This window comes from Biomphalaria glabrata, chromosome 15, assembly GCF_947242115.1.
Source record: "Biomphalaria glabrata chromosome 15, xgBioGlab47.1, whole genome shotgun sequence".
Lineage (NCBI taxonomy): Eukaryota > Metazoa > Mollusca > Gastropoda > Planorbidae > Biomphalaria > Biomphalaria glabrata.
Genome location: NC_074725.1, coordinates 29039157 through 29062961, shown reverse-complemented (window position 1 = coordinate 29062961; position 23805 = coordinate 29039157). Strand labels below are relative to the sequence as shown.

Here is a 23805-nt window from a genome sequence, read left to right as displayed (position 1 = left end):
CTTTCTACGTCTGTTCTTGGCAGCGTTGTTTTCTTTTTAAATGTCCCGCGGCCTTTTTGTAAGTGACCTCCAGCTGTCTCGCTCTGAAGCCGCCTGCAACCAGGTGCTCTCTTCTATGTCAATTGAGTGGCACGTTGGCGCCTAAGCTGGTCTTTAAAGCGTTATTACTTAATATGCAATCCAAATCAACAGTGAAAACAAAACAAAGGCTGGTGATTATTTTGTGTAGAATTTATTTCTTTTCCGAATTAAGGAATATTGATGTTTTAAGATTTATATATTGAATATTTATGTTTGTAAATAGGTTTATATTAAACCAAATATGATGTTTTCTATTATTTATTATTATTATTTACTTCAAGATTGGGTGACTTTTCTCTCCCCCTCCCAATATCTTATCCTATCTTATCTTATCTTATATAATACAGACGTTACTTCAAATAAGAAGATGATTACGTCCTACGCGTCATGCATTTAGCCAAGCATATTAACCAATGATTAAATTTCTGCCAAGTCATTGGTTTTCCTGGCTAGCTCAGGCAACCCATTCCATGCTCGAATAGCACTAGGGAAGAAGGAGTATTTGTACAAATTTGTCCTAGCTTATGGAACAAGGAATGTGCCTTTATCTTTGCGTCTTTCAGAGTATTTTATTAAATTTTGTTTTTGTATTTGAAGATTATGGTTCAGTGTTTTATGTAGGCCTATAATTGCTACTTTACTTTTGAGTCTTCTGTCCTGAAGGCTTTCTAAATTTAGTGATTTTACTAAAGGTGTTACTCTAGTCAAATGTGAATATGCGTTTGTTATGAATCTCACTGCTCTATTTTGTGTCTGTTCCAGTTTCTGAATGTTTTCTTGAGTTGAGGGGTTCCAAACGGAGGATGCATATTCTATTATTGTCCTAACCAACGTTAAATAACATTTTAGTTTTATGTTCTTATTTGATTTATAGAAATTTCTTGAAATGAACCCTAATGCTTTGTTTGATTTTTTGATAGCTTCATCAATATGGGGGATTCCATGCTAATATTGAATATTATATATGCTTCTGTACCTACTGTCAAACCTTACATCTTCACACGCGAAATGCTGAGCCGATAGTTTAAACGTCATGTTTCACCGTTACATCTTCATAAAACAGCAGAAACCTAACGTAAAGATCACGCCGCATCTACAAGCCGGGTTTTAAAACTTATATCTGGGTATATTTTCTGTTCTCTATACGATAGGTAATGATTCTGCACATCCTTGATGTTTTGATTTATAATTTATCGCCCTCTCTCTCTCTCTCTCTCTCTCTCTCTCTCTCTCTCTCTCTCTCTGCATTTTCGACATTCTTTCAATCAGCACACATTTTTTGACTCGCCCTTCAATAATTTTTGTATAATTCGTTTCTAGGAACTTGAATAGATGGCGTCTGCCTTTCGATATCTTTATCCGAGGACTGTGTGCGCAATGAAAGAATTGCGCAAGTCACGATTCTGTTTCAGGCGTTTTGATTGGATCATTTCGGTGTTCAGCCAGCTGTGAAAAAAGGGGGGTTAGGTGACCAGGATTTCTCATGGAAAAGAATTCAATAGTAACAGGCGTCAGATGTGTTGTTTAAAAGGCCTTGACATTGACATTTTAAACACACATAGACACATTAAATCTACATCTTAAGGAATGGAAATAAAAAAAATGTTTATTGTTAGGGGGGGGGGGGGGTTCGGGCTCATCTAGGGTATGATTTACTTGCCCGGGCTCCCCCTCCTGTTTTAAAGAGGGGGGGGGAGGATATGGTCATTGATATGCAGCCTTGTGGAAACAGCTTGCGACACTGCAAGATCGACGACTAAAAAAGTCAAGCAGCAATAATATACAAAACAAAGAACCATAACTTACACACAGACACACACACACACATATACACACACACACACACACAAAATAATAACAATGGCAATGTCTTCGATTCCGAAGTTTAAGGATGAGTTCAGTGCTTCACATGACTAGGCAGACCCAGTTGCGACCTACATATTTTTTCAGCAACTCGTGCAGACAAAGCCGTTGTCTATTTAAGTTTTCTTTCCCCTTTTCTGCGCCTGTCTTCAATTAAGACTTTTCTTTGGGTTTCAAATGTTTGTCCCTCAGCCTTTGTGAGAGCTCTCCAACTGTAACTTTCAGAGGCCATCTTCTGTTAGCTACTTTCCTCTATGCCAGTGAGAGCGAAATAGCGCCTGAGTGGATTTTTATAGCGCTTACAGGGGTCACCTCTGTTACGCCGTCTCCTATAAGCTCGCCAAAGAAGATACCCTTTGACATGCGGTCGTCTCCCAGTGCAGTTGTCAAATGTCCACATCGGCCTCCAGCATAACATAGTTATTTGTAATGTAGTCTTAAGAAAGACAACAAGATAAAATCACATTTCTTATTCCATAGGCTAGGACATAGCCGCATAAGTGCTTCTTCTTCCCTAGTGTCATTAGTGCATGATAGTAGCGGTTGCCTGAATCAGCCAGGAAAACCATTGACTATGTAGACACAAGTCTCTTTTGTAGGACTTGGTTAACACATGGGTAAGCGCAGCTAGGACTTAATTATCCTATCCTCTTTTTTTTTAGGGCGGCGGCTGTAACTTATAAGATAAGATAAGATATGACATAAGTCTCTTTAGAAGGAGTTGGTTAACACATGGGTAAGCGCAGCTAGGACTTAATTATCCTATCCTCTTTTTTTAGGGGGGGGGGCGTCTGTAACTTATAAGATAAGATAAGACATAAGTCAACTTTCTATACAAAGAATAACTGACTCCGGACTGTTTAACACAGGGTCACGGTGACAGTGACTCGACTTACAAACCCATTTCCGGAAAAAAAAATTCACTTGTCATCAGAAGTAGCAGTCGTCCGTGGAAGACGAATGTCACAAAATAGATATACTTAGGATTGTTGGATCCCACGGCTCACTAAACAAATAGGACGAATAGTATTTCTATTGCCAAGCTTATATCAACGCTGTCTGTCTGGAAAACAATTTTGAACACGTCATTTCTCCCACTTCCCATTCTCGGATCAAGCTGAAACTTTGCACAAATATTCATTGGCGAAGACAATATACGCGTAAAACAAAATTAGTCTATTCATTACAGGTAATTAATTATTTTGTTGGATATTAACAAGGGAAATTAACCCTTCATTATTCGGAGATATGGCCAAATATGTGGGGTTTGGTCCCTTTAGATAATTGTACACGTTATTTCTCCCACATCCATTCTCGGATCAAGTTAAAACTTGAACAATTATTAACCAATTAGTCCATTAATTATTGATAATTTATTATTTTGTTTAAGGGTTAGGGTTAGACCTTGCTAGCTCACTTAGTGTGTTTTCAAGACATTGCTGAAGTTACCTAAAGGCAACACAACCTATCGCTTGGGGCCCCCACTTCCATGGATATTTTCAATCAGTTTGAAGAAAGAACAAACAAACAATAAATATAAAACAAAAATTATCACAAAGCGTACTTGTATCAATTAGTTTGGATCAGTCATGTAATTAAATTTGTAATAGATCTAGACTAAGAATAAAAAAGCATTTATAAAAATATAATAATAATAATAATAATTATATTTATGAAGCGCTGTTGACAAACTAAATGTAGGCTCAAGGCGCTGTAATAACATTACAAACACAAACACGAGTGCTAAAATGACAAACAATTCTTAAAAAGTTTTAAGCAGGTAGGTCTTAATGTTCTTCTTGAAAGTAGTGTAGCATGTTGTCTGTCTGAGATCAATGGGGAGTGAGTTCCAAACCTTTGGTACGTGAACTGAAAAAGCCCGCAGACCGTAGCTTTTGAGGGAGAAACGTGGCACCACTAGAAGCGTTGAGTCCATTGAGCGCAGGGCTCTCTATGGGACACATGGAGTAATCAGTTCTCTAAGGTACAAGGGCATCTCATTGTTATATATACACTGATGACAAAGTGTGGCGACCTTGTAATCGATTCTCGCGATCACTGGAAGCCAATGGAGCGTGCGCAAGAGCGTAGTAGCAGAGTCTAGTCTTGTTTTTCTAAGGACTATTCGTGCGGCGTTGTTCTGTATACGTTGCAGCTTGGCTATTTTGTCATCGGGTATACCTGCTAGCACGGCGTTGCAGTAGTCAAGGCGGGAGAGTATGAATGCCACAGCTAGCGTTTTTGTTGACTCCGTTGTTAAATATGGTCGGATCTGGCCTAGTCTGCGCAGCTGCAGATAAAGACCCTTGCAGAGCTGACTTATGTGTGGGTCGAAAGATTGTGTTGAGTCGAAGAAAACTCCAAGATTCCGCACTACATGGACATAAGGAACCTGGCAGTTCGTGATAATAGAAATAAGACGTGTAAGATATGCATTTATTCCCAACAATCCCCATATGTGGTTGCGCTATACTTAAGAACTGTAACTCGCGTGGGCTGGCAGAAGAGACGATCTAACATTATATTTCAACTATTTACAGTGTCAGCTTTATAATTTAGTAGTTGACGCTATTTGGAAAGTTGTTCTATCCAAGTTATTTTTAGTTACGTACATTTTTATCAAAATAATACACTATTTTCTATAATATTCTTTATAATTATATTTTCTATGGTAACCCTTTTCATTAAAATAACATAGCCGTTCTGTTGCGGCTGTAAATGTGGAGTTATTTTATTTATTACATTTTGTATAACATTTTTTTTCCACTTCCCATTACGGGATCATGAAACAATTTAAAAAAAAAAATTAACGAATTAGTGAATTAATTAGTTAAAATTAATTAATTTTGTTTCATATATATATATATATATAGAGAGAGAGAGAGAGAGAGAGAAAAGGGGAGCTTATCCCTCAGTATTGCGATATATTGCAGTGATTTTTTTTGGTTCTTTCCCTTAGATAAGCTTTTACTCATTTTTTTAAATTTATTTTATGTTTATTCTTCTATTTTGCAAAGTGAACTGTTCAGCCACCGCGACTCTTTCTATATTTTCTGAACGATTGGTGACTACTGATGGCACCGGAAGTATGTTTGGATGACACAGAGGGCTGGCAACAAGAGCATGTTGAAAAGTTGTCGATACCAAGGAACTGAACTTGTACCGACTAGAACTCATTATTTAACCAACAAAATCTCCGTGGCAAGGTCTTGAACCCGGGCCTCGTGAAGTTGATTGGGTTTCAAACTGAGAATGTCATCGGATCACAGTCGATGAACCACCTCACCTATCTCTTTAGTCTTTTGAGCTGTTAGGGCACCACTCAAGATCTGTTGATCTTCTTTCTGCATTCCTCTCTGATTTTTTGCCACGGATAGAATTTCATTCAATAACAGGCCTGTCCATTCTTTAATGTTGTCTTCCCACGACTTTCTCTATCTACCTCTTCTTTTTCTGGTATTGTTCCATGCAAAATGTTTAAGCTGTCTGCTTTTGCGAAAGTGCATTTTTTTTCGTACTTTGTGCGATACATTGTACAGACCCCATAAGTCTCTCTTTCACTTCAACATTTGTGTAACACATTTAAGCCTTTTAAAAAACAACGTATACATCATACATGCTTATTCGTATTGTTGGATTGTGTCTTAATAAACATACTACCATGCAAGCAGCACGACTACAGCGTAAAGTCGATTGCTTAATTTATTTTTTGATTTTCAATGACTTGCATAAAATCCAAACGTGATTTTTATTATTTTGAATTTTTATTATTTTTAATGCAGTAGGAAATTAACTGGGTTTTTTTTTCTACCATGAAATTTCATGACAGTATTCTTCAAAGTTCGTCAAAGGTAGACAATCATCTACAGTCTTTTGTAACTGCTAGCCCAAAAAAGAAATATTCAGAAACACTTAAGCTTAGAAATTTATGGATAACAATTTTTCTAAATAAAAAAAGATAATTTTTCGACCATCAACACTGGGGCTCTAGCTCGCTCGGATGCACTGTGAAAATAGAAAAAAAAATTAAAATCATTACTATTAAATTCTCTACACCATAAAAAAGTTACGTAAAAAATGTCAAGGTTTCAGACTATAAATGAAATATAGCGCACAAAACATTCCGAAACCAGATAATTCTAGAAAAAAAAAAATTATCCACCACCATTGTCAATATTGCGCATGCTTGTGCAGTCTACAGAGAAGTAATATATTAAAGAGGGGAAGAGGAAAAATTAAAAAAGGGGAAAAAAAAAAAAAGAAGGGGGAAAATATTCAAGAAAAAAAAAGTGTATATATATACATATATATATAGATACATATACAATAACTTTCAGTACGACTCTAATTGGTCCCTGTGACCAGCCATAGAGAAATTGTTTCTGAACAGAAACTCCCGATATACTGACTCTAGCAGACAGGATTTCCACCTTGATGATGAAGAAGTAGTTTTCCAAATCTCAAGGGAGGAAATCAAAAATTGTCATATGAAGGGAGACAACAAAAGAAACAATATAAATGTTTTAGTGCCTATGTTCACATAAGTGTGTACACACATAGATGTGTATGCACGTTTGATAGAAGTTAATATAAAGAACTGGGGTAATGTAGCAAAGCACAAGGGAAACAACCATAAGCAATGTAGACAAAGTGGAAAAAATGTGATTACGATGTTTAAAATGTTTTAATATCATTTAAGTTTCTACTTTCACTCCTTGATTGTTTCTATTAAATTACTTATTGTTGACATTCTCTGATACATTCTCACCACATATATTTTAAGAACCTTAAATTTCAAAAATATTCATTATATGCTATTGGAAAAAAAATAACGTTATATACAAAGCAATTTAAAACGTTAAAATATTATGACAACCTAAATGTAACTATATGCATTTCTATGTTTTGCAATTATTATACTTTAAAATGTAACAACTTAATTTGTACGCTTACTAATAAAATATGCACCTTTTTTTTATTTAAAAAAAAAAAAAAGCCCAAAAGAGGCCAATAGCCCAAAAAAGAGGCAATGCCCAAAAAAGAGGCAAAGGCCCAAGGAATCCTAGGATGTAAACAGCTCGACAACTGAAGTCAGAAGCTAAAAAGCTGAGGTATCCTAAAAAAAATAAAAAAATTCTAGGTTTACTAAGAAGACGGGGGAGGTAATTAAAAAACTAGAATCTAATTGAACTTCCTTTTCTAGAGAGTCAATTGTCTTTCTAGTTCCGTTTGTGGTCAGGAGGGATAATAACTATAGAAAAAAAAATTATTCGATGAGTCTCAACAGTTTTAAAATTATTGTTAAGTTATATCTGTGTGTGTTGATTTCTGTTTCTTTATTGCCTGATATCTCTTTTTATATTAATAATGGCTCAATGTTCTTCTTCCGTCTAAACATAGGCCTACACTTATATTTTCAATTGAAAACCAACTTGACTTGAAGCTATTGACACCATTAAACCTCAATTGATATAACTTTTCACTTTAAAAAAAAAACAACTCAATGCTACAACTTTAACTAGTGGACCCGCAACTGTTTAAGAACTCAGAACAACACAAGAATCAGTTACAATGCAAGGACCTGTTACTAACCAAGGACCTGTTACTAACCAAGAACCTGTTACTAACCAAGGACCTGTTACTAACCAAGAACCTCTTACTAACCAAGAACCTGTTACAATGCAAGGACCTGTTACTAACCAAGAACCTGTTACTAACCAAGAACCTGTTACTAACCAAGAACCTGTTAAAATGCAAGGACCTGTTACAATGCAAGGACCTGTTACTAACCAAGGACCTGTTACTAAGCAAGGACCTGTTACTAAGCAAGAACCTGTTAAAATGCAAGAACCTGTTACTAAGCAAGGACCTGTTACTAAGCAAGGACCTGTTACTAAGCAAGGACCTGTTACTAAGCAAGGACCTGTTACTAAGCAAGGACCTGTTACTAACCAAGAACCTGTTAAAATGCAAGGACCTGTTACTAACCAAGGACATGTAACTAAGCAAGGACCTGTTACTAACCAAGGACCTGTTACTAAGCAAGGACCTGTTACTAAGCAAGGACCTGTTACTAAGCAAGGACCTGTTACTAACCAAGGACCTGTTACTAAGCAAGGACCTGTTACTAACCAAGGACCTGTTACTAAGCAAGGACCTGTTACTAAGCAAGGACCTGTTACTAAGCAAGGACCTGTTACTAAGCAAGGACCTGTTAATAAGCAAGGACCTGTTACTAAGCAAGGACCTGTTACTAACCAAGGACCTGTTACTAAGCAAGGACCTGTTACTAAGCAAGGACCTGTTACTAACCAAGAACCTGTTAAAATACAAGGACCTGTTACAATGCAAGGACCAGTTACTAAGCAAGGACCTGTTACTAACCAAGGACCTGTTACTAAGCAAGGACCAGTTACTAAGCAAGGACCTGTTACTAACCAAGGACCTGTTACTAAGCAAGGACCTGTTACTAAGCAAGGACCTGTTACTAACCAAGAACCTGTTACTAACCAAGAACCTGTTAAAATGCAAGAACCTGTTAAAATGCAAGGACCAGTTACTAAGCAAGGACCTGTTACTAACCAAGGACCTGTTACTAACCAAGGACCTGTTACTAACCAAGAACCTGTTACTAACCAAGAACCTGTTAAAATGCAAGGACCTGTTACTATGCAAGGACCAGTTACTAAGCAAGGACCAGTTACTAAGCAAGGACCAGTTACTAACCAAGGACCTGTTACTAACCAAGAACCTGTTACTAACCAAGAACCTGTTAAAATGCAAGGACCTGTTACTAACCAAGGAGCTGTTACTAACCAAGGACCTGTTACTAAGCAAGGACCTGTTACTAAGCAAGGACCTGTTACTAAGCAAGGACCTGAGGACCTGTTACTAAGCAAGGACCTGTTACTAAGCAAGGACCTGTTACTAAGCAAGGACCTGTTACTAACCAAGGACCTGTTACTAAGCAAGGACCTGTTACTAAGCAAGGACCAGTTACTAAGCAAGGACCAGTTACTAAGCAAGGACCTGTTACTAACCAAGGACCTGTTACTAAGCAAGGACCTGTTACTAAGCAAGGACCTGTTACTAACCAAGAACCTGTTAAAATGCAAGGACCTGTTACTAACCAAGGACATGTTACTAAGCAAGGACCTGTTACTAACCAAGGACCTGTTACTAAGCAAGGACCTGTTACTAAGCAAGGACCTGTTACTAACCAAGAACCTGTTACTAACCAAGAACCTGTTAAAATGCAAGAACCTGTTAAAATGCAAGGACCAGTTACTAAGCAAGGACCTGTTACTAACCAAGGACCTGTTACTATGCAAGGACCTGTTACTATGCAAGGACCTGTTACTAACCAAGGACCTGTTACTAACCAAGGACCTGTTACTATTCAAGGACCTGTTACTAACCAAGGTCCTGTTACTATGCAAGGACCTGTTACCATGCAAGAACCTGTTACTAAGCAAGGACCTGTTACTATGCAAGGACCTGTTACTATGCAAGGACCTGTTACTAACCAAGGACCTGTTACTAATCAAGGACTTGATACTATGCAAGGACCTGTTACCATGCAAGGACCTGTTACTAACCAAGGACCTGTTACTATGCAAGGACCTGTTACTATGCAAGGACCTGTTACTAACCAAGGACCTGTTTCTAAGCAAGGACCTGTTACTAAGCAAAGACTTGTTACCATGAAATGACCTGTTACGATGCAAAGACCTGGACTAACTAGCTAGATAAATCAAAGAAAAAGGTCTCGTCTGCCTTGTTCTTTCTTCGCGTTTTAATATTGCATTTCTCGATTGCTTCTTACTAAATATCTTATGTTTTAAAAAAAAAGTTTTGAGACCCACCAAGGGTTACTTGAAACCTTCAAACCCATAGGAGCGGGGAAAAAAAAGAGGGGGAGGCTTACAAATAGCAACAGAACAACAAAACAGGACAAAGTGAACATTGAATTTTAGGCTTACAAAGTATTTAATAAAAATGTGAGTAAAATTACACATCATGTTGATCATACATTTCTTAGATGTTAGACATTTTCACACCAGTCTATCATTCACGCCAAAAAAAGAAACGAAACGAGTGCATATCTGACATTTTCTTCCAATAGTAGGCCCCTACTTACTGGGGAAAAAAGCTTTTCACTGAGGGAGTTTTTTTTTTTAATTTTATCTGGTAGAGATTTAAAGTCAATTAGATCTACCTGACAGCAAGAATTGGAAACGAGAAAACACCTAATTATAATTATTTGAAACATCATTTCTTTTTTGTTGAACGCAATCCACTGACTGGTCTATAGGTTAGTCTGCAAGCGAGACATGAGACCCACGGGCATCAACGAAAGTATGTCGGAGGAGACCCGACAGAATGGAGACTGTACGTGCTGGTGCGAACCTCGCCGAGTGCCTAAGAAACGAAGCTGCCGTAGTCAAGAGAAAGAAAAAAAAAAGCTGCCTTGTCGGCTAGCCTAAAAATAGATGCATATACATGAACGAACTGTTGCAAACTTTGTCGCTCCAGAATTGGCTTGATTAGCCAGACCAGATTCTGCCCCGTCTCAAGACGAAACGAAAATCAGTGACTCATCTGGGCGCATCCATTGTCTTCCTAGACAGAAGGAGCCAAATATTGTAATCCACAGAGTTGATTATAATTTTCAATTTTAAGACGAGTGTAAGCTTTAGTATTCGCGTACAAAACACTAAACATAACTTACTCAGAAAGACACAGAAGGCGCATTTCTTATTCCATACGCTAGAACAAATTCGTACAAGTGCTCCTTCTTCCCTAGTGCCTTTAGAGAATGGAATTGGTTGCCTGAATCAGCCAGGAAAACCAACGACTTAGCAGCGTTTAAGTCATTGATTAACATGCATGACTAGATTGACACATGAAATGCGTAGGATATAATTGTCTTCTTTTTTTTTAAAGTAACGTCTGTAATATGTAAGATAAGACAGTCTTTTTATTTTTTATGGCGAAATCTTTGTATATATCTCTGACTACAAAAATATTGCTTTGCAGCCTTGCTGAACATGAGAAATGAACTTGTTTTTTTTTCCACGAACTTAAGAACAAAACGCTTATAGATCAAGATCTAGTGAAGTGGTTCCTCCTTAGTAGTCGTATTGGCAACATCCATGCCACACTATATGAACCCTCTTTTGTATCAGCATTTTACCTAGCATAATAAAGCTGTACACAGCATACACACTTAGTCCACTGGCGGATCCAGAACTTTTGAGTGGGGGGGGCGATTTTTTTCCAAACCCTAACCCTAATGCCCAGTAAACCCTAACCCTATGCATAAATATATGAGAATTTTTAAAAAGCAGCATTTCTAACCCTTTGGTGAAAAACAAAACAACTGGGGCATCGCTATAAGGTTTTCAAGTGGGGTTCGGGGCGAAGCCCCGACGACAAAAGCGTTTTCTTGCTTTTTTTCACTGCAGAAAAGTATTCTCCTGACATTTACAGCTCATTATCCATCAGTGGAGTTCGGGGCGAAGCCAAGCCGCCAAAAGCGTTTTCTTGCATTCTTCACTGTAGAAACGCATTCTCCTGACATCTAGAATTCATTATTTATCAATGGAGTTCGGGGCGAAGCCCCGACGACAAAAGCGTTTTCTTGCTTTTTTCACTGCAGAAAAGTATTCTCCTGACATTTACAGCTCATTATCCATCAGTGGAGTTTGGCCGCCGCCAAAAGCGTTTTCTTGCATTCTTCACTGTAGAAACGCATTCTCCTGACATCTACAACTCATTATTTATCAATGGAGTTCGGGGCGAAGCCCCGACGCCAAAAGTGTTTTCTTGCTTTTTTCACTGCAGAAAAGTATTCTCCTGACATTTACAGCTCATTATCCATCAGTGGAGTTCGGCCGCCGCCAAAAGCGTTTTCTTGCATTCTTTACTGTAGAAACGCATTCTACTGACATCTACAACTCATTATTTATCAATGGAGTTCGGGGCGAAGCCCCGACGCCAAAAGTGTTTTCTTGCATTAGTCATTGCAGTAACGCATTCTCCTGACATCTACAACTCATTATTCATCAATGGAGTTCGGGGCGAAGCCCCGACGACAAATGCGTTTTCTTGCTTTTTTCACTGCAGAAAAGTATTCTCCTGACATTTACAGCTCATTATCCATCAGTGGAGTTCGGGGCGAAGCCAAGCCGCCAAAAGCGTTTTCTTGCATTCTTCACTGTAGAAACGCATTCTCCTGACATCTAGAATTCATTATTTATCAATGGAGTTCGGGGCGAAGCCCCGACGACAAAAGCGTTTTCTTGCTTTTTTCACTGCAGAAAAGTATTCTCCTGACATTTACAGCTCATTATCCATCAGTGGAGTTTGGCCGCCGCCAAAAGCGTTTTCTTGCATTCTTCACTGTAGAAACGCATTCTCCTGACATCTACAACTCATTATTTATCAATGGAGTTCGGGGCGAAGCCCCGACGCCAAAAGTGTTTTCTTGCTTTTTTCACTGCAGAAAAGTATTCTCCTGACATTTACAGCTCATTATCCATCAGTGGAGTTCGGCCGCCGCCAAAAGCGTTTTCTTGCATTCTTTACTGTAGAAACGCATTCTACTGACATCTACAACTCATTATTTATCAATGGAGTTCGGGGCGAAGCCCCGACGCCAAAAGTGTTTTCTTGCATTAGTCATTGCAGTAACGCATTCTCCTGACATCTACAACTCATTATTCATCAATGGAGTTCGGGGCGAAGCCCCGACGACAAATGCGTTTTCTTGCTTTTTTCACTGCAGAAAAGTATTCTCCTGACATTTACAGCTCATTATCCATCAGTGGAGTTCGGCCGCCGCCAAAAGCGTTTTCTTGCATTCTTCACTGTAGAAACGCATTCTCCTGACATCTACAACTCATTATTCATCAATGGAGTTCGGGGCGAAGCCCCGACGACAAATGCGTTTTCTTGCTTTTTTCACTGCAGAAAAGTATTCTCCTGACATTTACAGCTCATTATCCATCAGTGAAGTTCGGGGCGAAGCCCCGCCGCCAAAAGCGTTTTGTTGCATTCTTCATTGCAGTAACGCATTCTCCTAACATCTACAGCTCATTATTCATCCAATGAGTTAGGGGCGAAGCCCCGCCGCCAAAAGAGTTTTCTTGCATACTTCACAGAAGAAAGGTATTCTCCTGACCTAAAACTCATTATTCATACTATTAAAAAAGGACCTTTTGAATAATGTTGTACTTATAATATTCTAATATGAATTTATAGGCCCTTAATACATTGCAAAAAATCCGATTTGTTCCTTGAAAAGATAAGATACCCCACATATTTAGATTTTGGCTTTGAGGATCTCCGCCGAAAAAAAATTATTCGATAAATAATATTCAATAAAATCAAAGTATAAATTGTGAATTATAGTCCCAAATTTATTTAACTAGAAAAATATCAGATTGAGTAAAGGTTAGAAAAAGGCGACCATGAATAAATGATTTGGGTTTAGAACTCATCTCAATCGTGACTCTTATACTGAAAAATTTCGTTTGAATTCTAATTTTTTGAATGCAATGTCTTTCTTAAAATAGTTATGATAAATTCATGTGAAATTACATAAACTCTGTCTGGAAATGGGAGGGGCGGTAGAGTGAAAACGATTAATCCTCGCTCCTTTAATAATTTCTGCTAAAGATTGCATTTGGCATTAAAGAATAGGGGTGTGGCGACTCGATGTAAGAATTTAATTTATAGTATATATAAATTATATTAGTGACATATGTTTTTGTTTTGTAATTTCCTAACTGTAATACAAAAAGAAAAAGTATTGGTTTGTCCGATGGGGGAAAGGCGATTGCATCAATCGCCCCTCCAACCTGGTACAACCCTTTTTCATTTAAATTTTACTAATGATAAAATTTGAGATTAGAGTGTGGTACGACATAATATACAATGAGTTCACATATCAATATGTAGTTTATATTATATAGATATTCAACTAATTTTGTTCACAAACTATGATTCTCCGCAAAAATAGGACCGCCCCCCCCCCACTCAGAGGGCTAGAGTGGGGAGGGAAGTACATGCAATTTCCCCCTCTCCCAACCTCACCGAAACGGCCAAGATACAAGAAGGCGAGCGACATAATATAAATCTATATATTAATTCAACTAATTTTGTTCACAAACTATGATTTCTCCATTAAAGTAGGACCGCCCCCCCCCCTCAAAAGGTTTAGGTGGGAAGGGCAGTAGAGATAAATTGGCAAACAGGGAATGACATAATACAAAAATCGATTAAAATATCAATAACAAGTTTTAATCACATAGATATGTAATTGATTCTGTTAGCAAGCTGTGATTTCTACAAAGAAATTGGACCGCCCCCCCCCACTCGAAAGTTTATGGGGGGGGGGGGGGGGGCGGGATTGATACCATCGCCCCCTCCCGACCCCACCAAATCGGCCAACATACTAGAGGGGGGGGGCGAAATAATCTAAAAATAGGTTGAAATATAAATAATTAGTATATATTATTAACATAAGTAATGAATTCGTATACAAATTGTGTGAATTCTATACTAAAATTCGTCCGCCCCCCCCTTGGGGGGGGGGGGGGGTCGGCCGAATGGGGGGGGGGGGGCGATCGCCCCTACCGCCCCCCCCCTGGATCCGCCAGTGTCGTCAATTGACCCCCAAGGGGGTCGCGACCCACAGGTTGAGAATCCGTGCTCTAAAGGCTTCATAACTATTCTGTGTTTACTTTTCGCTTTTCTTTCTAAAAAAAACCTATTCTTGTTTTTACTAGTCTTGTCATTGTCTATAACTCAAAACATTCCCTTTCTATGAAGCAAATAAAATTATATTAGTTTACGTGACTAGAAACGCTAAATCAGGTTTCTCTTATATTTTAAGAATATGCAGAAAAAAAAATGCAGATTACAAATATGTAATTTGATTTCCTCGGAGATAAATAGTTTTTAACATATATATTTTTAAGTTTTATTTCCTATTACCATATATTGTCATTGGAAATACGCCATTTTGGTTTTAAGGCTTAATACTAGACTATCTCCCTTGAATTACTTGCCAACATTTTTCTGTTGCTGTTTTGTCTTTCTTTCTAGCAGCTATTAGATCTAATATTAAAATTCATTTAAAATGATAGCATAAGAACAAAAAAAAACTCTCTTTAAAAAAAAAGAAGAAACAACTTCATCAACTTATTATTAACATTTTTTTAGACCTTCATTTCAGTAAATACACTTAAAAATTCATAAGTTGACAGCATAAAAACAAAAATCTCTTTAAAAAAAGTTATTGAAAGTTTAATATAGATAAGGGAGATAAATATGCTTAAAAACAACAAATTCCTAATCGTCAGATAACACTAGGCGGATTTTTTTTTTCGTAATCTGACATTTGACGTAATCATCTTCTTTTTTGAAATAACGTCTGTATTTTATAAGAAGATAAGATATGGGTGTTGATATTCAAATGGCAACCTGGCCGGAAAAGATTTGACATCACTAAGACAAAGTAATAATAACTATTAATAACACAACGTCAAGCAACATTTATTTTAAATTTTAGTTTATTAAAATTAAAGTAATAATAAAAATGCATTAAAAAGTATAAATTGCTTTGTCTAACAAGTAATTTCAAGTTTACTGTTCAAAGTAATTCAGTAAAATTTATATTTGGCCAAAGGCACACAGTTGGACAGATTTTTAAACAACTCTTGGCCAAAATAAGCAATCATACATTCTCAAATAGAGTAACATGTTAACAACAATTTGTTAGTAAACAAGAAAGGCACGAATTTGATTTGGCTGGCCATGTAGAAGCTTTAGCCTTCTGTGATGCACTGTAAAAGTAAACAAAGTAATCATTGTATACATCTTAATTATTTTTTAATGCATCATTTCGATAAGTTTCAAATTATCTTTAACTTAGTCTTTCATCAAACAAAGTTGCGTTGTATGCTATAAATAGATTAAGAAAATTATCATTGTTGTTATTCTTTGATAAAAGGATTTGGAGTACTAGAGATTTTTATACATGGCCGAAAAACGAGTAATATCTGCTTTATGGTGTATTCGGTGTATAAAATAAAAGGCGTGTTGTTAAGCTAGTTTATTTTTGTGTTCTTTTTTTTTTTAGCACTACAGAATCAAAGAGTCTTAGCGTGATACAAGGCAAACAGCTACGCGTAAAGATATTGTTAAAATTATAGCTCAAGTCTTTTTTTTTACAAAGTTGGCAACACTCAAGTTCAATTTAGCATTGACTAGTATATTGTGAAAACCCTAAAGATCAAATCTCGTATAAAATTCGTACATTTATATAGAACGTATTGTACTTAAAAGTGGTCATGTTGTTCTGGCAGGAAGTGTCTTGAATAATGGATTTTCTTTGAATCTCAAATGTGTGTCCCACTGATTTTGTGTGAACTCTCCAACTGTCTCGTTCAGAGGCCATCTGCTGCCTGCTACTTTTCTCTATCACAGTAAAGGGCGAAACAGCGCCTGAGTTGGACTTTATAGCGCTTACGGGGAAAGGGGGCGGGCACCTCTGTTAAGCCGTCATCTTTTAAGCATGCCGAAATAGATTGTGTTTGGCATGCGGTCGTCTCCCTTGCGGCATATGTGTCCGGCAATTGGTGTTTCTATACTCATTTTTTAATTAGTATGGTTTCATTCCCCTCATATATGGTGGCTACATAGGACGATTAAAAGGGGTCCTGGGTTCGAATCCTGGTGAAAAGTGGAATTTTTTATTTCGGGATCTTTTAGCGCCTCTGAGTCCACCCAGCTCTAATGGGTACCTGACATTAGTTGGGGAAATTAAAGGGTTAATGTGCATTGGCCACAGAAACAGAAGACTTTTACATCATCTGCCCTATAGATCCAAAGATCTGAAAGGGGAACTAACTTACAGAAATGTGTTTTATCTATGTCCAACTACATTGCCGTCATAATTTGGTTTTAAAGGCCAAGTCAAAACAATGAGTTATAAAGAACAATTAATTAAAAAACTTGTAATAACAAATGACAAAATGATCAGTTAGAACACGTCCTACCATAAATAGAAACATATAACCTTAACTACCTTAACTAACCTTAACATTATCTACCTCGTAGATTGCAAGGTCTCAAAGTAAAATTTTATTTTCTTTACTTTAAGCAAGTAGTTATAATATAAAAGATCCCAATTCACCAATCGTAAACAGCCCTTAAGTCAAGTCCTCCTCCATCTCTTCTATCCAGCTTACGACCTAATTCGAATCAAACAAGGTTATCACGGCACCGTATTTTCCGTTTATTTTATCCATGGTTATCACGTGACTCTTTCGTTTTGGTGAATGAGGTTCACTCCGTTATCAGTTTCAACTAATGATAATGGAGTTATGGCCCTTACCAGTATGATCCAGACAATAATCCAAGGGAAGAAGAACAGTGTGATGATGCAATGTAAACAATGGTTGACTCCTTGTCTATAAATAGAACAAACAAAAGTTGTTACATCAGACATTATTGAACAGGATTTCAAATTTCGTTCACTCCCCCCCCCCCAAAAAAAAAGTTTAATAAATGTTTAATTGTGTTGTAATATCTTTTCTTTATTTTTACAAAACTCATATAAACTACGTCGGTCAGTCTGGTACAAATTTTAAATACTGTTTCTCTTTTTTCTCCCCATATCAAAATCTCGGATAAAGTGGACAATTTTCATAATTATTCATAGTCGTAGTCAACAAGAATAAAAAAATATTCAATAAAAAGTTAATTAATCAGGGAGCTCTCCATATAGTTTTCTTTCTATTGGGGTGATTTGGGGCCAATGTCTTATACGGGCCTCTTGGTAGAGAGAGCAGTTTTGGAGGACGTGGTCGGCATTTTCTGGTGATACTCCACATGGGCAGATTTCACTGGTTCCAATTTTGAGCTTCCGGAACATGTGTTGTCGCATTCTGTTGTGTCCGGTCCTGAGTCGAAAGATTAGACGTTGGTCTTGTCGGGATAGCTTATAGTAAGCATCATCTTTCTTGTGATTTGGATGGGAGCTCGTCCATTTCTCATTTATTTTATCTACAATTAATTTCTTCATTTCTTCTGGATAGAGTGCAGAGTTTACTTGTGAGTTTGTTCTCCCACTCTTGGCAAGTGTGTCAGCCTTCTCATTTCCTGCTAGTTGTATGTGAGCTGGTATTCATTGAATAACAGTTTTTTTGCTGTTGTGGTTGAGCTTTGTGAGTGCTGTTCTGAGGTTTTTAATATAAGGGGAATCAGAGTTTTGCAGGCTTTGGAGGGTTGTTTTTGCGTCTGTTAGAAAGACAATCTGACTGTGAGGGGAACTTGGATGATTTGCTAGCATGGTAGCAGCTAGTGCTAGTGCTTCCCTTTCTGCTCTGTGACTGTCAGAGAGCTCTCCAGTTGCAAAGGATTTTTCTAGTTTTCCTCCATCTGGCCATTCGATAAATATTCCAGCTCCTCCATTTGTGGTGGCTTTATGGGATGAGCCATCCGTGTAAACTCTGATCCACTGATTGCTAGGGTAATTGGTATGTAGAAAACAGTTCACTATTTCCTTGAGCTCTGTTGGTCTGTAATCAGATTTTCTTTTTATGTTTTCAATATGGTCCCTTATAGTAGGAAGAGGGCTTTCGTCCCAGGGTGGAGATTCATTATAGTGTATCGAGGATTCCAGAGTAATTTTTTCAAGTTGGTGTTTCTTTTTTAGGTTTAGAGATTCCTGTATGAAATTGGTCCTTTTGAGACGGTTTTTGGTGCCAGTTTTGTGGATTTTTGTTCTGAGTGGGTGCCTCTCCAAGGTTTCCAATTTAGTGAATTGGGAAAGGATTTTTATTTCTCTTCTTTCATCCAGAGAGATCAGGGCAGCGGTTTCCTCCATAGCTCTTATGGGTGTTGTTTTGATTGCTCCTGTCATTATCCTTAGACCAATATTTTGAACCTTGTCTATTTTTCTTAGGTTGGTTTGGGCTGCTGAGCCCCATGCTGTGGCACCATATTCTAGTACAGGTCTTACATAACTGGTATAGGTCTTTTTCAGGATGTTGTGATTAGCTCCCCAATCTGTGCCAGCTAATTTTTTCAAGAGGGATAGTCTCTGGATGCCTTTACTCTGTGTTTTATCTATTTGGTTTTTCCAGGTTAGTCTCGGGTCATAGGTGACTCCAAGATAAGTAGGGCTGTCATTTTTTTCTAAAGCTTCCTTATCTAATGTTAATTTTATTGTTTGTTGTTTTGTTGACAGTGAGAATATGGTATATGTTGTCTTTTTTGTGTTAATGGACATGCCCCAGTCTTTGGACCAATTATTGAGTTTATCAAGAGCATCTTGTAATCGAAATTTCGATGTTCCTACATATTCTTCTGTGCTAATTAAGACAAGGTCATCTGCATACATGCTGCTCTTAACTTAGCAGTGATTTTGCGGTTCTTCCCCTTATATAATTATTTATTTTTTTCCCTTAATAATTCTTTTTTAAGATTTTTTTTTTTTTATTTTTATTTTTTTATTTTTTTTAAATCCATAATTTGTCGACGAGTGGTCTGTGTCTTAAGCTTTGATGATGACTCAGCCTTCACAGTACAAGAAGAACCTGCTACATTAATCTTCTAGCATGAAAAGCATACTGTCCCTTCACTTCATTCCCAAATCCAGAATTGCAAGTAATTAGCCACTACCTTTAATCACTGTAAGGAGCATAGCTTAAAACAAGGAATTTTTTTTAAAGGGTCACCTAAGGGCAAGAACTTCACATTCACAGCCATATATCTCAATACTGTAAGATTTATCTCCCATTTTGGTGTAAATAATTGTTTAATTTTTTTGATGGATACGTGTTTTTTGTTAGGGACAATGAATAATTGGCGCAAACATTTCAACTTGATCCAGAATGGAAAGTGGGAGAAGAAATATATTGACAGACAGACAGACAGAGTTAATATAAACTTTGTAAAAATGAAATAAAATAAGACGCAGGCCTAGAGTTCGCCAAAATGGCAGCCAATATATAGTCAATGATTTGACACACCATCTTGAATGGTGCTTGGTGGCCAAGTGGGGAAGTTTAAGGGGACTAATTCGGTCACTTCATCCCCGGTCATTTCATCCCCGGTCACTTCATCCCCGGTCACTTCATCCCCGGTCATTTCATCCCCTGGTCATTTCATCCCCTGGTCACTTCATCCCCCGGTCATTTCATCCCCAATTAAATATTTTATATATAAATATGATTATGTAGAATGCTTTCTTTTTTACATTTTATGACATATTACTAATACGTTTATAGTGTTTCCTCTTCCACTTTGTATTCTTAATGAGAAATCTAATATTATATGGTAAATCTGGATGTGTACTTATCTATAGCGTAATGATTAAAGGCCAATGTGTGGTACAAGTAGTGGAAATCTTTTGATAGATAGAAGTGCGATTAGAATATTTATGACCGTGCCGCTGATAACTTATCATCAAAGGCCAATGTGTGGTACAAGTAGTGGAAATCTTTTGAGAGATAGAAGTGCGATTAGAATAATTATGACCGTGCCGCTGATAACTTATCATCAAAGGCCAATGTGTGGTACAAGTAGTGGAAATCTTTTGAGAGATAGAAGTGCGATTAGAATAATTATGACCGTGCCGCTGATAACTTATCATCAAAGGCCAATGTGTGGTACAAGTAGTGGAAATCTTTTGAGAGATAGAAGTGCGATTAGAATATTTATGACCGTGCCGCTGATAACTTATCATCAAAGGCCAATGTGTGGTACAAGTAGTGGAAATCTTTTGAGAGATAGAAGTGCGATTAGAATATTTATGACCGTGCCGCTGATAACTTATCATCAAAGGCCAATGTGTGGTACAAGTAGTGGAAATCTTTTGAGAGATAGAAGTGCGATTAGAATATTTATGACCGTGCCGCTGATAACTTATCATCAAAGGCCAATGTGTGGTACAAGTAGTGGAAATCTTTTGAGAGATAGAAGTGCGATTAGAATAATTATGACCGTGCCGCTGATAACTTATCATCAAAGGCCAATGTGTGGTACAAGTAGTGGAAATCTTTTGAGAGATAGAAGCGCGATTACAATATTTATGACCGTGCCGCTGATAACTTATCATCAAAGGCCAAGCTGTGGTGAAAGTACGACATGTTTCACTTTATTTGATTTTTCAATCGCTCTTTCTTGAAAATGGGCGAGTCATTTTTAGCCTTGTAGTAAGGTTTTATTTTTTTCTAATAAAGGCGGTCTTCCTTATAAACATTAAAGTTACAAATTGTGTTATAAGACTTTATTTCTATCGATATTTCATTTCTACATGTAAATGTAAGTATGTATTTTGTTTATTGATATTCACTTTAGATATCGAAACTGGTGGGGGGGGGCCTCTAGTTATGTGAACATACCCGTCATGATGAGGTTCTTATAGCCTTAAAATTAATTGAGTGCTTATTGGAAATAATCTTGCATGTATATTTAGGGTGTGATTCTCTCTCTCTCTCTCTCTCTATCTATCTCTTTCTCTCTCTCTGTCATTTAAATAAAAAAGGAATACATTAAATATTGCTCATTTAATGCTTTTTAAAATTACAATTTGTTAGATAAAATTATCAGATGATGAAAATATCAGGGGATGAAGTGACCGGGGGATGAAGTGACCAGGGGATGAAATGACCGGGGGATGAAGTGACCGGGGTATGAAGTGACCAGGGGATGAAATGACCAGGGGATGAAATGACCGGGGATGACGTAACCGGGGATGAAGTGACCGGGGATGAAGTGACCGGTCACCACTAATTCAACTTATACCACCACATCAGTAAAGTACCATTTCTTTCCCTTGTTCGAGATACCAAACAAAATAATCAATTACCAATAGTCAATTAACTAAATGGTTATGTTTTAAATTGATTCTTATGTTGTCAGGTAAAAGAAATAATTGTGAAAAATTTCAGCTTACTCCGAGATTGGGTGTGGGAGAAATAACGTGTACAAACTTATTACTAGACAGACAAAGTGAGTTGATAGAAGATTTCTTTTAAAAAAACATCGCCGGTGAAAAGCTCTAATGATCGATAATATGAAGATTGCATTGAATGTGAGTGAAAGTGATAATGTGTCTGGTGATTACCGATGTCCAACCTGTGACCGCAGTTGTGTATCAAGGATTGGCCTCTTCAGTCACGTGAGAAGATGCAAAAGGAAAAGGTCGTCTCACGAAGGGTCAAATATCACAGAGTGAAAACCAAATGTGGGCTATGAGTATTCAGGAGATTAAACATACGGATGTATTTATAGGCTTTTTAGAAAGGAACGTCTGTGAGATACAAGATAAGATAATTGTATCCTCACCTTTCTACTATGACTGTGTTAGTTACTGGTGCGCCTCCACCACCGACGACGACTATATTGTTAGACTGAAACATTGCAAAGAACAAACTGTTAAAATAAACATATTAGCTGAACTAAAAAAAAAATTCTTTAAAATAACTATAGAAAGCTTATCTAATGGAGAGGAAGTATGCATCTCGAACTAAATAATGTAGAAGTTGTTCCCTGTACGATATCAAACAAAATAAGTAATTAACACTAATTAATTGACTAATTATTTGCTTTTTTAATTGTTTGATGTTTTGTTAGGTACAATACATAATTTTGTTTAAAGTATGAACTTGATCCGAGAATGGGAAGTGAGGGAAATACAGTAATCTAATGGGACGAAACCCTACACATTTAGCCGTATCTGTGAATACTGAAAGATTAATTTCCCTTGACTAATTGGTTGATTTTGTAAAAATTAATTTGGTGATAGTCTTCGACAATAAATACTTGTGTGAAGTTTCAACTTGATTCGAGAATGTGTGTGGGAGAAATAGCCTGTATAAACTTTTTATTAGACAGAGAGAGTTGATATAACCTTTGTAAAAAATGTATAGTACTTGTAGTGCCACTGATGATGGTAGTAATGTTGGTAATGATACGTACATCTAATGGTAAGGAGCAAATATAGTGGTTATGGTACTAATGATGCCTTTGGTAATGATACATGATACTAATTATGGTATGATAATACTGGTAATGGTACTCATGATAGTAATGGTAATTGTGATGGTACTGAGAATATATACTGGTGAGGATACAAATAATGCCACTGGTAATGGGGCACAAAAGAGGAGAGATAAATAAAATTCAAATCTTACCGACTGCATCTGTTGTCCGCCCTGGAAGTAGGGCTGTGGAGGTGGGTACCCGGCCTGTGGCGGTGGGTACCCAGCATAGCCTTGTGGTGGAGGATATCCTCCTTGGGGCGGGTAGCCTGCTTGAGGTGGGTAACCACTGTTCGGGTCAACTCCGTAGCCTGGTCCGTAGCCCCCTGGAATGGCTCCCTGTGGAGGTCCCGCATAAGGTGGAGGATTCCCCTTGTCCATGGCGTTACGATTTAGTCTGATGAAAGAGAAAGGGGGAAATGATTCAAATTGTTATTTGATTTAAGAAAAGGGAAATAATTTGTATGATGATTAGTCACAGATTCCAGGAGGAATTTTAAATAGAAATGTTGAGCACGACTTAATGGTTTAATGTTGATCACTTCTATTCATATTAGAATTACAGTGATGTTGATATATATAGTAGTCTTTGGTTACACTAATACAACATTGTTTAAATTTTTTAGTCACTAGTCTCAGGTTAAACCTATTATTAGTGACTCTAGTCGCACATTATCGTCACCATGTTACTGCATTCCCAGTTTTCTATGGCAAACTGTGGCTCACTAGTACACTAGCGACGCTACTAGAGCATGGAATGGGTTGCCTGAGCTAGCCAGGAAAACCAGTGACTTGGCAG

The 23805-nt window shown here is 37.4% G+C and overlaps 2 protein-coding genes across 4 annotated transcripts in view; one reads left to right on the top strand and one right to left on the bottom strand.

Moving 5' to 3' along the window:
• Positions 1–7515: 7515 nt before the first annotated feature.
• On the top strand, positions 7516–9656 carry LOC129923064 (collagen alpha-1(V) chain-like). The gene is made up of 2 exons (XM_056012023.1): positions 7516–8787; positions 8877–9656. The coding sequence occupies exons 1-2, from the start codon at positions 7516–7518 to the stop codon at positions 9654–9656; spliced, it is 2052 nt and encodes a 683-aa protein (XP_055867998.1).
• Positions 9657–15506: 5850 nt separating this feature from the next.
• The window catches only part of LOC106050766 (annexin A7-like), a 36519-nt gene continuing 28220 nt past the window's right edge, over positions 15507–23805 (bottom strand). For all 3 annotated transcript variants that reach the window (XM_056012539.1, XM_056012538.1, XM_056012537.1), the window contains exons 2-5: positions 23160–23403; positions 22312–22376; positions 17351–17426; positions 15507–15797 (exon numbers count right to left, since the gene is read on the bottom strand). In XM_056012539.1, coding sequence (XP_055868514.1) covers positions 15780–15797; positions 17351–17426; positions 22312–22376; positions 23160–23387 — 387 coding nt within the window. In that variant the 5' untranslated portion in view covers positions 23388–23403 and the 3' untranslated portion in view covers positions 15507–15779. The remainder of the gene's footprint in view (positions 15798–17350; positions 17427–22311; positions 22377–23159; positions 23404–23805) is intronic.

What these genes read in the sequence shown, in the direction of transcription:
- LOC129923064 (XM_056012023.1), top strand. Translation starts at nt 7,516, where the DNA reads ATGCAAGGACCTGTTACTAACCAAGGACCTGTTACTAACCAAGAACCT. An exon ending in CTGTTACTAAGCAAGGACCT is followed by an intron (nt 8,788 to 8,876) that starts GTTACTAAGCAA and finishes CCTGTTACTAAG; the next exon opens with CAAGGACCTGTTACTAACCA.